Source organism: Ilyonectria robusta (assembly GCF_021365365.1).
Source record: "Ilyonectria robusta strain PMI_751 chromosome Unknown BGZ61scaffold_55, whole genome shotgun sequence".
In the NCBI taxonomy this organism is placed as follows: domain Eukaryota; kingdom Fungi; phylum Ascomycota; class Sordariomycetes; order Hypocreales; family Nectriaceae; genus Ilyonectria; species Ilyonectria robusta.
Window position 1 is genome coordinate 9,118 of NW_025764489.1, and position 15,310 is coordinate 24,427.

General features: G+C 40.7%; 3 protein-coding genes across 3 annotated transcripts; 2 read left to right on the forward strand and 1 right to left on the reverse strand.

The window, feature by feature from the left end:
• Positions 1 to 5,428: 5,428 nt before the first annotated feature.
• BGZ61DRAFT_486789 (uncharacterized protein) lies at positions 5,429 to 6,118 on the reverse strand (the record flags this gene model as incomplete). Its single annotated transcript, XM_046249890.1, has 3 exons — positions 5,429 to 5,709; positions 5,803 to 6,022; positions 6,068 to 6,118. 3 exons carry the CDS (start codon positions 6,116 to 6,118, stop codon positions 5,429 to 5,431), a joined length of 552 nt encoding a protein of 183 aa, XP_046094604.1.
• Positions 6,119 to 9,803: 3,685 nt separating this feature from the next.
• On the forward strand, positions 9,804 to 12,333 carry BGZ61DRAFT_594575 (putative phosphatase regulatory subunit-domain-containing protein). Its single transcript, XM_046256858.1, has 2 exons — positions 9,804 to 10,872; positions 11,925 to 12,333. Exons 1-2 carry the CDS (start codon positions 10,045 to 10,047, stop codon positions 12,102 to 12,104), a joined length of 1,008 nt encoding a protein of 335 aa, XP_046094605.1. The 5' UTR covers positions 9,804 to 10,044; the 3' UTR covers positions 12,105 to 12,333.
• Positions 12,334 to 14,111: 1,778 nt separating this feature from the next.
• On the forward strand, positions 14,112 to 15,017 carry BGZ61DRAFT_486791 (ectomycorrhiza-upregulated zf-MYND domain-containing protein; the record flags this gene model as incomplete). Its single annotated transcript, XM_046249891.1, has 2 exons — positions 14,112 to 14,615; positions 14,925 to 15,017. 2 exons carry the CDS (start codon positions 14,112 to 14,114, stop codon positions 15,015 to 15,017), a joined length of 597 nt encoding a protein of 198 aa, XP_046094606.1.
• Between the last annotated feature and the right edge of the window lie 293 nt (positions 15,018 to 15,310).

Sequence of the window (15,310 nt, forward strand, 5' to 3'; positions counted from 1 at the left end):
GACGTGGAATAGATATAGTGGATTAGTGGATGAGTCTATTACGTTAGTATTTTGGAGTTGTGAAAGGGTGAAGATATTCCCAACTACTTCCTTTTTAGTAGCACTCTGCTATATTCTTAAGCTTGCTATTGCCTACTGTTAAAGCTTATTATCTGTTATATAGGCTATCTTAAGATTATCTTACTTTCTGCTACTAAGATAAAAAAAGAATCTAAATCTTAAATAATATCCGCTTTAAGTTATAAATATAAGATCTAATAGGTTTTAATAATCTATATTTTAAGCTAACTCTATAGAAGTATTACTATTTATCCTGCTATTAAAAAGAGGTATTTATACTTAGTTGATATAGAATAGATTATAAGAAAGTTAAGAGCTATTTATAATAGATATAGATACTTAAATCTTTTTTTATATTAATAAGTAAGAGTATTATAAATCTGGGTATTATTACTCTTATAATTTAAAATCTAGTATTAATATTTATTTTTAAAAAGCTTAAGGCTATTATTATCTTACATTATTAGCATTATATAGTATTTTTCTTTAAGATAATTCTTAAAATAGATTACTATATATCTTCTGCTATTTAGAAGTTAGGTTTTTACTATTTATAGCTATTTAAGGTGTTAGAGGTTATGTAGCAGTAGAAGAATAGGATAAATTATAGATAAGGAATATTCTTATAAAGAATATATAGATAAGGGATAAGATAAGAGATAAGGGATAATAGTGTAAAATAGTGTATAATAGTATATAATAGTGTATTTTGTACTGATAATAATGATATATAAAAGTTCAGAATTTACCAGAGGGTCTCTAGCTTTTTATAGACAATTTCTCAAAATCTAGGTATTGTAGCTAGACAATAAGTATACTATTAAAAAGCCCAAAAAAGCGGCTTTTTAGTGGTACTATTATTGTCATCTAATGTTTAGAGGATTCTGAGTAATTCTGCTTTGAAATCAAGTCTCTGCTTTGAAATCAAAGGTGGTTTGATTTGAAATCATCAAAGATATAGAGACATATTGTATACCATAAAAAAGCCTAAAAAAGCAGCCTTTTTCTAGTATAATCTTTGTACTTAAAATGCTTATACTTTCCGAAGTATCTGGATTATAAGTTAAAATGATTTGGAATTAAAAATGATTCCAAATATAAGTGGGGCTAATATCTTTTCTATACAGTATAAATAGTATAATTAATACTGTATTTATACTGTATTTTAGTGCTATTTATACAGTATAAATAGTGCTATTAATACTGTATTATATTTATTTATAGAATTAATTAAGATTTAATTCTTAAGGTTAAAGATATATATTTATATATTTATTTAGTCTTTAACATAAGGTAAGCTAGTCTTATAATATTTATAATATTATATATTATAAATAATTTATTTAGCTTAATAAATTTATTTAAAGTTATTAACCTACTTATAGTTAAATTACTTCTAGTAATATACTAAATAAAATACCAGGCCTATATAGTAAATAAGTATTTTACTTAATAGCTAGTAATACTAATTATATTTCTTCTAATTTAAATTAATATTAATTCTAAAGTATTTAAAATTAGGAAAATATTTAGCTATAATCTTATAGCTTTTAAGCTTATTAAAAAGAAATTTAAAATCTTAGATAATATTCTAAATATTATTATATAATTCTATCTATTTATACTTCTACTTATAAATTTAACTATTACTTTTAAGTATCTTAACTATATATTTAAAATAGCCTAGAAGTTATATAAATATCCTAAGAATATCCTAATTCTTATTAGATAATTAATAGCCTGGCTTGTAAATATATAGTAATTTAGCAGACTTCTTTATAATTCTTCTTTTAGTTTTATACTATTATTTAAACTCTATCTGATATTATATAATAAGCAGTTTAATATAATTATATAGCTAAAGTATATATTAAATTATATATAATTACAAAAGCTATTAAGTATTATTATTTAAAATAACATCTAAAGGCTTCTTAATTTTAACTTTAAGGTTAGGTAACTGGTTAAAAACAGTCTACTAGAACTCTTAAAATAAATATATTAGCTTATTAGATCTGTAAATAAATACTATAATAATATATAATTTACCTATTAAGCTTCTTTTCTACTAAAGTAAATATTTAGCTTCTGATAAAAGTGCCTATCTAAATAGCTGCTGTTTAAATATATCAGCTTTATAGCCGAATAGTATACTTTTAGCTGAGAAGTTTAGAGTGTAGCTAAAATAGCACTCTTACCTAGTCTTACTAATAAAGCCCAGCTCTCCTCTAATTATCTCTATAGCAGTATTACTATTTTCCGCGTTATCTAATATAAAATATCCAATTTTATTTTAAATCTTATAAGCTTTAATAATATCAAGGATTTCAGCTGTAATATTAGTATCTATATAGCTAATACTAAGCTTGGGGATAATAATAATTGTAATATTATATAGCTTGTTATTTTTATCCCTAAAAAAATAATATACTCTATATAAAATATACTAATTTCAAACCTCCAGCTATTAAATAAAATATAGATAAAGCTAGGTATCTTATAAAGTATCTTAATAACCTTCTACTTATATTATTTAAATACTAAAGTAATTTTTTTCTTAATTATTATATAGATAATATTAATATTATAAATTAAAACTGTTAAAGTCCAATAAATATATAAATCTATAATTATATAACTTCTAATAATTAAAATACAAGCTTAAATATAAGCTTAAATATTCTAGGAAAAATCTTATAATATAATACTAAAATACAGTACTAATAACACTATTTATACCGTATGACTAATTTATCCGAATCGGCTTATTAATCTATCCGAGCTTAGAAATTAAGTGTTTTAATTTATAAGCATAAGCTTTCAATTCCTCCGTGATTTGAAATCAAGATTACTCGGCTATTAGGGAACATAGGAAGACATATCTAATACCATCTTAAAGCTGAATTTCTAGGCTTTCTAATGGTATTATTTTTATCCTAATACCTATATATTTGCCGGCTAAATTTGTCTATAAAAGAAGGGCTTCTCTTAGGGAATATTTCTTCTCTTTTTATCTATATACACTATTAATATATACTATATTATACTATCTTATATACTATTATCCCTTATCCTTATCTTATCTCTTATCTCTATATCCTTTATAAGGATATCCCTTTATCTATAATTAATTCTATTCTTCCACTGTCTTATAACCTCTAACAAAAACTAATAGATTTAAATAGTAGAATATTTCTTATAGCTTATTTTCTTCTATAATAAAAAAAGATTAGTTTCTTATTACAATCCAGTTTATTAAAAGCTATTAAAAGTAATTACAGTTAAAATACTTAATAAAAGTATTAGTAATTACTTATTCTTATAGATTTTATAAGTTAAGCTATATAACCTCTATAATAAACTTCTGCCTCTTTACTTTAATACTTATAGAATCAGCTTTCTTCTCTACAGTTTCTTTTATCTTATTTAATAAAGTGCAAATTCTATATTCGGTAAATAGGTAATTATATGCATTTTAAATACTATCAAGGCTAAAGTTGCCTGAATAGGAGTCCTTCTATAAGCTGGAGTAGATATAATAAATATTTGTTAGGTATTTATATATATAGCAGAGCTAGAAGAGTAAGATAGCAGTTTATTTATTTTAATAAGTTATAGTATAATTTAATAATTAATTAATTGATTAATTTATTAATTAATTCATTTCCATCCTGAGGGCAAGGTATATAAGCCCACTAGACCTCCTCATAGAGTAGAAGGACGTGCTAGGCTAGCTTAATATAATTTCCACTTACAGCTTCCACCATCCTTAGCCATCTAGCAATTTAGCGGCTTAAGGCCTGTGATAGTTCGAGCCCGACCCCCGTCAGTAGGGGCTAGGGGCGGCGGCATCCCTCTGCCCTGGCTGTACCATATACCCGCAACAGTACTGCAATTCGGATAAAACCAGCCGGAATTCTCCTGTATCCGCATACCAGCCAGAGACCGAGAAGAATCTTCTTTTATCTCGAAGGGTTAGTCGTCTGGCCTTCCAATCCCCCAGTAACCAAGAAGTCATACACGTAGATCGCAACAGCGGGAAAAACCACGAGGGGAGAAAAACTGCTATAGCTGGCTGCCATTGATTAGGTTATATCTCACGAGTCCTGATACCCTTGATAACTTGGTTCTGAAGCCATCTTAGGCCCAGTACGAGCAACACAAGGTGAGGCCAACTCTCTTAATTCCTCAGATTGTATGCCTGTTAGTGCCCAGATAGGCGCTAAAGGCTGTTGCAAGTAAAAGTGGCCTGTGCAAACCCCGCATCTTAGCAACGTACTAATAGTAGCTGCCAAGAAAAGATTTTTACAGGAGAGAGTTAATGGTGTAACTTAATATGTATGTGAAGGGCTGGACAGGAGTTTATTCAACAGGCTGTTGCCGTAGAATTGTCTATCTAAAGCTAAGAAGAAGAAGGAAGGAAAGAAAGAAGAAAGCTGCTTCCTTACCGCTAATATACTGCGTGGTTGCCCAGGTGATGTCAATTCGTGGGTTCCGGCACAGCCAGAACCCCAAGCCAGGCCCCAGCCTGTGACAAAATTACACGTATTAAGGTGTCCGCGATTTTTGGTGCTGTCCGCGATTTTTGTGCCCAACTAAGTGGCCGAGGCACGAGGTCCTTAGTTGGTTGTGGGTCCCCCCTACCTTAGCCAACGGGTAATAATACACTATGGAGCTAGTGGTCCGGTAGACTAGTGTCACTCCGTGCACGGACTTAAAAACGGTCAATTTACTGAGATTGTACGGAGGTACTCCGTATGGTATTGCCAATCAATCCAATCCAATCCAAATTTTGGGGCACATGAAATCCAATCCAACCATGTTCTGTCCACTCTAGTCCAATCCAAATTGCCTCCAATCCAATAAGATCACTGATTACTTTCTGTTGGATCCGTTACGATCAATTTGATCAAATGGATAGTGTTCAAAGCAGTGATGATGTTGATGATTGCTTGGGCCGCGTTGGGCTCGGCCGGTCAGAGGGGGGTTTTTGACACCCCCTCTGACTAAGGTCATGATATCGATCTATCAGAGGTTTCGTAATACAGGGTCATCTTCCAACACTTTCCATATTCATTATATAAATTAGCTTGTTGGCGGTTTATTTATTTAGATTTAATTTATAAGCAGCGCTAATACCAGGAATCATTATCATCATACGAACACCCATTCAGCCCAGGTCTCTAGAATAGCTATTAAATAGTACTACTGCTATAGGAGTGGGAGTTGGCTTGCTCGCGGAGTTCGGCTGGCCAGGCTGTCTTTTGGGGCCAAGAGATTGTTATAGTCTCTGAGTTATACTGGGCGATGCGCGGGATGCTGGGCTGGCCCCAAATACGAGTTTCTGCTTCACAGCATCTTTTCCCTTTCAGCTATAGAAATCGCTCTGTGCGGCAATGCTGTCGTAGAGCATGATCCCATTTGCTGAATTGTATTGTGTCTCTAGGGCTCTCCTCTGCGCCCTGTAATACACCACATGCTCCTGGATCTCCAAAACCCTAGGCGCCAGACCAACATGCTCTGTGTTGTTAAAATCCAACCCGAATATAACCTCCGAACTTGCAGATAGAGCATTTATCTTACTGTCTCTAAGGATACAGCCACCACGCAACTCTTGATCCCACCAGACGCCCCGCATAGCATTGGCGACTGTCAAAAACATCAGTCTCCGGAACGGCAGATGCTTGGCAATATAATAGATGATATCGGCCATACTGAGTACTATTACAGCCGCCAACATACCAAGAACCAGTATCAAGATATAGATATGGATAATGTAAACTGGCTTTGGGGATTCTCCTACTGCAGGTACAGTAGCAGTACTATAGTATCCGGCTGTTGATACAGACGCAAGGGACTGCGCGAGCATACCAAGGAGGGCTGTGGCCTGGCCCACTGTTGGAAGAATGTAGATTGGGATGATTGTAATATTCCAGACATAGTCATTTTGTAGATAGAGGAGCTACAGTACGGCAGTTATGTAGCCACTTAAAGCATCGAGGCTAACAGTGATAAGTTGGATTGTATTCACGCTTGGAGTGATGGTGTAATTAACCATCTGGTTGTTGTTGTAGATACAAGAACTGACCTGTCAATAGAAGGTTGGGGTGTACTTAATATGCGCAATCCAGATGTTGTTGATAATTGTAAGACTGCTGTTGTCAGTAATAATGCTTATAGAGAGCAGTATAGATGTTATAGCAATAAATAAAGATCCGCCGACAGGGATTCTGTTGGCTGTTTTTGATATCCCATTGCTCTAGAGAAAAATTAGGAGTGTGGCTTCATCAGAGCAGTTTATAGTGCCGTCTGGGAAGATAAAGCTAATATATGGCACGCCAGCTTTATTCTGAATAGCATATTCTATGTTATTTTTTACAGGCTTGCATCCGCTATTCCAATGGTATGTAATAAGGCTGCTGTATCAGATATCTGTCTTGAATATGATATTTAAGGTGGAAGCAGGCCCAATGTCTCCTGGCTTAAATTCGACTAGGCTGTATTTGCTGATAATTAAGCTCTTATATAAGTCTACTATTATAGTGAGGAAGAAGTTGTTAGCATTATATATCGGTATGAATTATCCTGTATCGAACTACCCAATAGAATAACTTATTATTGATATTACTATTTTCAGGAATCTAGCAGGAAGTCCAATAGTACTATTATAATATATTTGCAGTGTGTATATTTGATACGTGAAGAACCAGTCTTGGGCCAGGTGCTTAAGACTGGCATTATATGTAACATCACGTGAGAAAGGAGACCTTATGCTCCCGTCCTCAGCTGTAGTCTTAGCTCGTCATCCATCTTTCTACATCTACATGACAACCTCACTTTATGTGACCTCCGCGGTATATTCGCATCAATATTCCCGTCGTAATAGTCAAAGTGCTGATAGATACAAGAACTACACTAACAAGCATCAAGCAGCCCAGTATTATACCTTGCTATAAGGAGTATTTAAAGATTATTAAAAGAGCAAACAGCCTGGGGTCGGCCATTTTGTCCAGATCAGCAACTCGCATAGGATGCAATGCCGCAATAACAGGGGGATAAAGAAGGCCAAAATCATTGCTCATTCTGCGGGTAATAATTGCAACAGAAGCCAAAAGAATTAATAAAAATAAACCGGAGTAGAATTAGTCGACTTTGATGCCACTCGTCCTTAAAACCTATCTTGTGCCAGATAGAGATAGACCAAAGAGCATCCAGACAAGTAGCACGATTCCGCCGAGGGTATATAGCAGGATAATGAACCAGTACTACCGTATGGGTTCCTGAAACCTGTATAAGGCATTTGCATCGCTGCCGTGCCTTTCCAGGTGGCTATTGTCAATCGACGAAATCAATTGACGGATTGTCTTGTAGCCAGATATTCTATTCCATAAGCTGACGGGGGGGAATTCGACGAGATGACCGAAAGAGAGATTGTGAAGAGCCACAACATGCCTATTTTAATTTTCTGCTCAATTATATATTAATTTCTTAGATAAGTTCAAGAAATACCTTAATCATCACATAAACAATATGCATCAGTAGAAGAATACTTTACGTATAACGTACTTGATAAGCAAGTGTCTCAGACAAGTAAGTGTCTCATCTATACTGTACAGCTAAAAGTATAAATTTTAGATTTTCCAAAATAGGCTATTTAAGTAGTGAATTTTTAAGAAATTAATTTTAGATATCTTAAAAAGAAAGTTATAAGATAGTATTTTCTTTAAAATTTTAACTAATTTATTTAGCCTTTAATATATAAATTTAATAAAAAATACAGTGTGAATAAGCTTTTTCTTAATAACTTTATAAGAGAATTTATTTAAAATCTATAAAAATCATCCTATAAAAAACCTTATTTAATAAACCTCATTATAAGCTTTTAGCTATTTTAAGCTTAATTTGAATTTTTAAAGAATTTCTTAAAATTGCGATTTAAGGTGAAAATCTGAGTGAGACACTTACTTGTCTGAGACACTTACTTATCAAGTACGTTACTTACAACTACTCTAGCTAAACTTGATGACAAATTATGCTCTGCCGCTACCTTCCTAGCTGCTGGTCTTCAAGCTGCTACGCTCCCACGTTTGGCCACCCGCGGCGTCTTATCGGCCGCAGGATTACGTATGAACCGTTTGACCGTCTTGCTTTGCTGTCATCGTCCCGTGCAGCTCCAAGGCCACCTGGTCTAGCGTCCTCCCTTGCACCTTATAGTTGGTGAATGCGAAAGCTGGAACACATCGCAAACCCTTTTGAGTGATACTGTATCGATCCGTTACATGGCCGCTTATTTCCGACCCTTTTATCGTGACGCGCATGGTGCCAGGCAGCCCAATGTGGGGCTTCCACACTGAGCTCTGATCCCACACTGAGCCCTGATCCCACACCACTCCTAAGCTTCCACTATCGGTGGCAAGATCCCTCGCTGGATGAAGCCGATTCGATTTTGCTTCACTTCTATTGCCCGATCATGCTTGGTCATTCTCATTCTCCACTAAGTCCGGCTGGTTAGATGTTGCGTTGGCCGTGGGCGGCAGTGGTGTTCATCCCAGGGCGGCTGGAAGCTTTAATTATAGGTTAGGAAACAGCAAGTTTTCATTGGTTCTGTCCCGCAGGTAGCAGTGCTCATGGATAAGCAAGCCCCTAATCCATGCATTTTTTATCTAGGACCTTGCGTGTAATCTCTGCCATTGGTTTTGTGATAGAACACAGGCGAGGCACCATTTCCTTAGACACTCCTGCACAAGGTGTTTGCCACCTTCGATTTTGGCATTGTGGTTGAACTCAAGTTAACAAACAGATCCAAGATCACATGCTGAAGTCAAAATATTCAACTTTTGAATTCGTGGCTGGCCATCAATCGTATGACGGCTTGTATATTCATGCATCCTGCACGCATCCGTGACATACTGGTCAGCTATAGTACGTAGACTCTGCTGTATTTCAACCCTTTTTAAAATGTCACTCACGGTGACAACATTTTCAACCTTCTTAGACACATGGCGGCGGTGAGTCCCTTGGCGGCGGCTCTAGCCATGTGCTCCTGGTGCCGCAGGCCCGCGTCCATAACTACTCCCAGAATTTTTGCGCTGTTTTTTGATTTGGCCTCGCGAAAGAGGACGATAGGGGGCCCGCTCGACGCTCTGGTGTCCTTGACCTACACTCGCAATATCTGGTAGTCTGTCCAAGCTGTCCCGATTATTCTCAAGCAATCCCGAACGACTGATGCGCCGTTGCAATTGAATGATTCTCATTTACCGCGGCCGTAATTAAGACGGTTGACTATGTCCGTACCTCACGACCCCAAAGTCTTTGCTTCCGGATGGCCCCAAGGGGCAAAATATCACTATCTTAGTAATAGCCATACTCTGTGAACAGACTTTCATCACAGATGTCAATAATCTACGAAATAGCAGCAGTGCAACAAGCTAGCAGTGGGTTAGCGCAGTGATCCTGTGTCGGGTCAGCTGCGGACTAGCGCGGCGATCTCATGGAGGTGACCTGATTTACACGGTTACGACCTGTGGAGAACCCATATCATGCATGCAATAAACTGCATTATTATGTGTGTGTGGAATGACATCTGGACCGCTGACTGGTGTGCACATCATCTAAAAAATAGCCAAACTCTCGATGTTTTAGCGCGCCTCCACTGTTGCATGTTACATCACTAATCACTATCACCAACACCCCCACCATCACTGGAACATCACCGTGCATATAGAATAGCACCACCAGCAAATATTGTCTCACACTGATTCCCTACTTCCCGGAACCGTCATATTAATCCAAGATCTGACGATACGAACCCCTCATGGCTAAATTTTCTTTGCAGAACTGTCATTGAGTGATTAACTCCATTTCAGTCTGCATTGTCCCATTCCCACTGGCTACGCAGCACCACCTCTTGGCGACTCTGGTGAAGCCTTCATATTATCCTAACCTTGAGCGCTTGTCTCGCATCTCCACATCCCTGATTCGAAAATGCCATATATTCCTCCATTGAAACAATCCCCATGCTCGTCGCCATCAGAGAAGGTCCATTTTGATCTACCGTGGCGGTTGCGCACGAAACCCGCGGACCTCGATGCTCCCCTTCCCAAATCTGAGGATGCCGCCGTCGTTAGCGAATCCGAAGATGAGACAGAGAACGGCCAACCCAGAAAACCACGCATAATACGCAAACTGTCTGGCGAATTAGTCCGCCCAATCCTACGCCCACCATCTTATAGGCGTCCTGCCAGCGTGCCAACCAGTCCCACCGCCACAAAGTCTGTTAACTTCCACAGCCACTTGGAAGAGACTCTCGATTTTTTCCGACTGGACTGTCCCATGTCTATCAGCGCTGGATCGCAATCCAGTCATGCCAATAAGACCAACACGGAATATCCCACGTTCCGACACGATGTGGCGTGCCAATGGGAGATGGTTACGCCCAACTTCCCGCACCAGACGAGATCTCACGAGTCCCGATTTGTGTGTCTCAAGAACCTGCAGTTGTTAGACGACCAAAAGTCTTTTCTAGGTGTGGTTGCTGTGAGAAACGCGGCATTCCACAAGTCAGTTACATGCCGTTTCACGTTTGATAACTGGAAGACGATCTCCAACGTTGACGCAGCATATAGCGATAGAGTGGTACTCGAAAAAGCTCCTTCTGGCCACGACTTTTTCGTCTTTACCATCCAGCTATCCGACATCCTCCATCTTGAATCCAAGACTGCCCACTTGTGCGTCCGCTATATAGTGAACGGTCAAGAATATTGGGATAACAACTCCGGCTGCAACTTTCAGGTCTGCTTCTTCAAGAAGGCTGTACCACGCCATGATAATGTCCCGGCTCATGGCATTCCATTACATCCACATAATGGACCCTCCAACAACCCTACGTTAGGAAAACCTACAATTAGTCCTTTTCGCGGGCTAGACTTGGCAAAATGTTACAGTATCAGTGCCTCGCTTGATGCCACGGTCCGAGTTGCAAAGTGCAATAATGCTCGGAGAAAACGCAACACAGCATCTATGGATGCTGCGGTTGGTGATTTCAAGTTATCATCTTCGTTCTCCCGAAAGTCGACAAAACCTAGCTTTAGTGCAAGCTTCTCTGAATCAAAATTCTCAATCTCAATGCACAGTGGCTCTGACAGATGCTGCTTCCCGCGTTCTATGACAGCACACACGCCCTTTGGCGACATCTATATGTACGGCAATTTAAAAGCAATACCCTATCGCCAGTGTGCTTGAGAATTGCACTTTTCCGATTAACAACGGTTACATTAATAAACATGAACCAAAAAACTTAGAGGATTGGCTGAATGTGTTTGATCTATTGGCGACTATGGTGTATGAATTAGCGAAATGGGACCGGGAATCTCATCAATTGGCGTGTATATCAATTTGCAATCTCTCTTCTGCCTCACAAAGCCCAGAACCTGTTCTATATGTAGTACAAAAATGGATCAACCCTGCCACCGGGAAGCTCAAGTTTTCGCGGCATACTTCTGACAATGTTGAGCAACGCACACTAGCTGCAGCAGAGCTATTCCAATCCGGTTATTACACTTCCATTGCAGCGGCAGCAAGAGAGGCCCAAGTCGCGTATGGAAGACTCCGATCCCGTCTCTCAGGAGCGAAGCCTGTCACTGAAAATGGCGGCAACCACACACTCTTAACGGACACGCAAGAGGAGGCAATACTTTGCTGGGCACATCGCCGAGTTACACAAGGCCACAACATTCAACATCGGGAACGCAAACCTGCACTTAGACTCTCATCTGTGGCTTGGGCAGAAATATGCTCTTCATCGCCAGCTTCAACATAGGGGAATACCACAAAATCAATGGCAAGGAACAGGAACTTGGCCACAGGACTACGACCCCGAGGTCGTCAAGGAGGCAGTCAACTTCTTCAGACTTGATGCACAAGAGCGGGCGACAGGAAAAAGAGCTTTAGTCTATGAGGTCGACGGGATTGACATTATATCTGAAGATACTATTAATGTCAGTCAGGGCGAGTTCCTGGTCCCAAAAAGCGAAACAGACAGCTAAAAAAAAATGAGGTTGTGGTCACTTATACACATTTTCGCTTTCCTGTTCTGGAACCACCGATGCCTTCAAAACCTTGTAACCGTCATAAGAAAGATATATCGCTGTCATCCATTTTTTTGGTGCGTATGCAGGTACCGCGATTTGTTGAGTCAACGACTTTTTGCTTGGTGTTGGATCCGTTACGGTCAATTCGATCAAATGGATAGGGATCAATACAGTGATGATGATGTTGATGATTACTTGTCCCGGTCATCCGGATCGGCCGGAAGAGGGGGCGTGAGATGACATAAAACCCCTCTCGAGAAAAGAGGGGGCCGGAGGCATCCTAGACAAGACAATGAACAGATTGAGGATCCACACCCTATTGAGCATTAATCTCTGGATCGAATGTGCCGTACGCTATCCAACAGCGAACTAAACCATATCTTGCCAATACGGCAAATGATGTCAGGGGCCCATATCTTCCTAGAGGCAATCTGCACCAATTAGAGGGCCCAGTTGCTGCTAAGCGCCCATAGTATGTCAGTGCAGCAACCGCTTGGATCAATAGATGTGGATCTGATGAGTGTATGTCTTGATGTGTCTTGATCAAAGATCTAACTTGGACTACGCGGGCCACCTGCTTAGTTGGGGATGGACGGAAGATTTTCCCATCTCTTCCCAAACAATACATAGGAGGTACGTAGCTACGTACATGTAGCGTAGCGAAGGGCGTGGCGGCGACAGGGCTACCCTCCTAGCGCCACACGTGATTGGACTTGCTTCCCCACCAATCCAGGACCCATAGAAAATCCTGTTGGTCCATACGGAGGGCCCTTTCAAAAGTCTTGTCCAAGCGCTAAATGCGCCACATCTCTCAACCCTTGTAAGTTACCTAAGATACAAGGTGTAGAATCCAGCCGTAATGAGCTAGCTGCTACGTCCACTATAGTTTTAGGGGTACTAGGGGGATTAGAATGTAACACAATGAGGACAGGCTGCTGTAAAATTAGCAGCCTTTAGCGGATAAGGCACCACAGGAAGTACTTAATGTACCTAACCCAGCCACAGCCGTCGGATTTCCTTTTTCGAACTAGCGCTTGGACAAGACTTTTGAAAGGGCCCTCCGTAGGAACACAGGAGACCGGTCCCCTACGGGGCCCGCCAACGCCTTTCGGAACGAAGCTTACGGCATGTCTTGGAGAGCACATTGGGCGTTAAGTGATCCGAGTGTTGGGAAGAAAGAAAGAAAGACCTGGTGTTTGAGGCCCTGCGTATACAAGCTGTAGGCAGAACTGAGAGTTCCCTTTTAACTTCAGGATCACAGGATCAAAGATTAAAGTTTGATATCCTACGATTAAGGTTCATAGTCCTAGACGGAGGATCACTTGGAGATATAAATAATAAAGCCCCAAGTATTCAGCACCCCTGCGCAATCCAACAACAGCTAGTGCTATCGTGTCACAGTCCAGTGTCTTTCTGTTGAGATACAATCTCCAAAAAGTAATCGGTACCCACACTGATGGTAGTGTGAATGTAGTATATATGCCTGGTCCTTTCAACACTTTCTAACCTTTCACGTAGATTGAATCGGCGGCGAAGACTTATCATGATTCCATGGCACCTATCCCTTTGACTGTCGTAAGGCGACACTTAGGTCACGAGCAGGGGGTTCCACCAGTTAGAGGGCAGGGTATGAGAGGTACATCAGGGCTCACCTAAAATAGGTGGTAGCAGAAGTTCCATCGATTACCAGCGCTACGAAGATCTACATCAGGTAGCTCAGAACTACACTGTAACTGCTCTTGCGACAGGTATTTCTGCGTCAATCGCACCTAGCCGGGATTGTGTGGGTCTCGCGACCCAGGTGTCGTCTTACGACAGTCAAAGGGATAGACTACTCGAAATGGGACAACATAGACACGGATTCCGAGCCAGAGTTGTCTCCGCAGGCGCCTGCGCCTAAAGCAACCCCGCCACTTGCTCCGGCCTCCTCGCACTCGTCTGCATCCACTTCGACGGCAACACATGGCGCTTCGGGGCCCATCCAAGCCGTCATCGTCCGGTGCGATGTCGAGAAAATCAGATACCTTCCTTGGTCCGCCACCACAATACCCAGCAGACCATCCCATTTTCTCGCATAACGTTCCTCCCGTCCCAGGGCTCATCGAGGTGCCGCTAGTCCTCCACCGCGTAGGCACTCAGTCCACCAACCGTGCCGACCTCGACAACCAGATCGCCACGCACCTCAACATCAACCCCGACTCAGGCTTTGCGCCCCCGGCGTGGCAGTCACATGTCGGAACTATTGTAGTCGCGCGTAAAGATAAGAATCTATTACTTCTGCAGTATCTTGAGGGCGTGTGGATGTACTGCGACCACATTCTGGACCTCTTTGGTGAAGGAGAAGGTGCGCCGAGATGGCTGTATAATCGGCAGGCCTTTGAAGAGTGGTGGGTAGGTTATTGCGAGGAACAGAAGGAGTTTCGGCCGGGAATGGGCGGGGAGAAGGATCCGGACGATTGGTGGGCGGTAAGGTCGCTGTATGAGACCTAAGACTCCTAATATGGGGTTTGGCGTGCGTTCTGAAAAATGCGCCGGGTTGGAGCTTTAAGTCATGGGACCCGGCATGGGCAAGGAGGGTCAGTTCTGGATACCACAAGATCGGCGGCGTTGGAGTAATTTCATACTTCAAGATGAGGCAAAAGGTTAACCTATCTTCAGAATGATCTCACATACATATTATTCCCAGGTATCGCGGCCGCGACCCTCATATATCCGTCTCGTTTCTACGGCTAGGTTCCTGAGTCTCTGCATGCCATCAACTATGGCCTGATCCAGCTTGTTACCGATGAAATCCTAGTGTCGTACAGGACCGAGAAGCTTGACGCCTCGAAGCGTCGTGCACCTGGGCATCGTCAAAATGGACACTGAGCGGCCCTTGCGGGTGGTGGACGGCTCTCTAAGATACCAGGGAGTTTGGAACCGTCGATTGAGAGGTTCCCTGACTCCCTCGTGCCCTATTCTGAGTGCGTTGCCCATCCAGATCTTCCCATGTACGGGGAATCTCATCAATTGGGACTCTGACTGGTTCTTGCCGAGGCATGGTAGCAAGTGGATACGTATGAGCCACGGGTGTGGTGAGGAGGGAAAGGAGAAATAAAACAAATGACGCGCCATGTCTGACGTGGAAAGCGGTCGAAACAAAAGAGAGTAAGTGTCTGGCA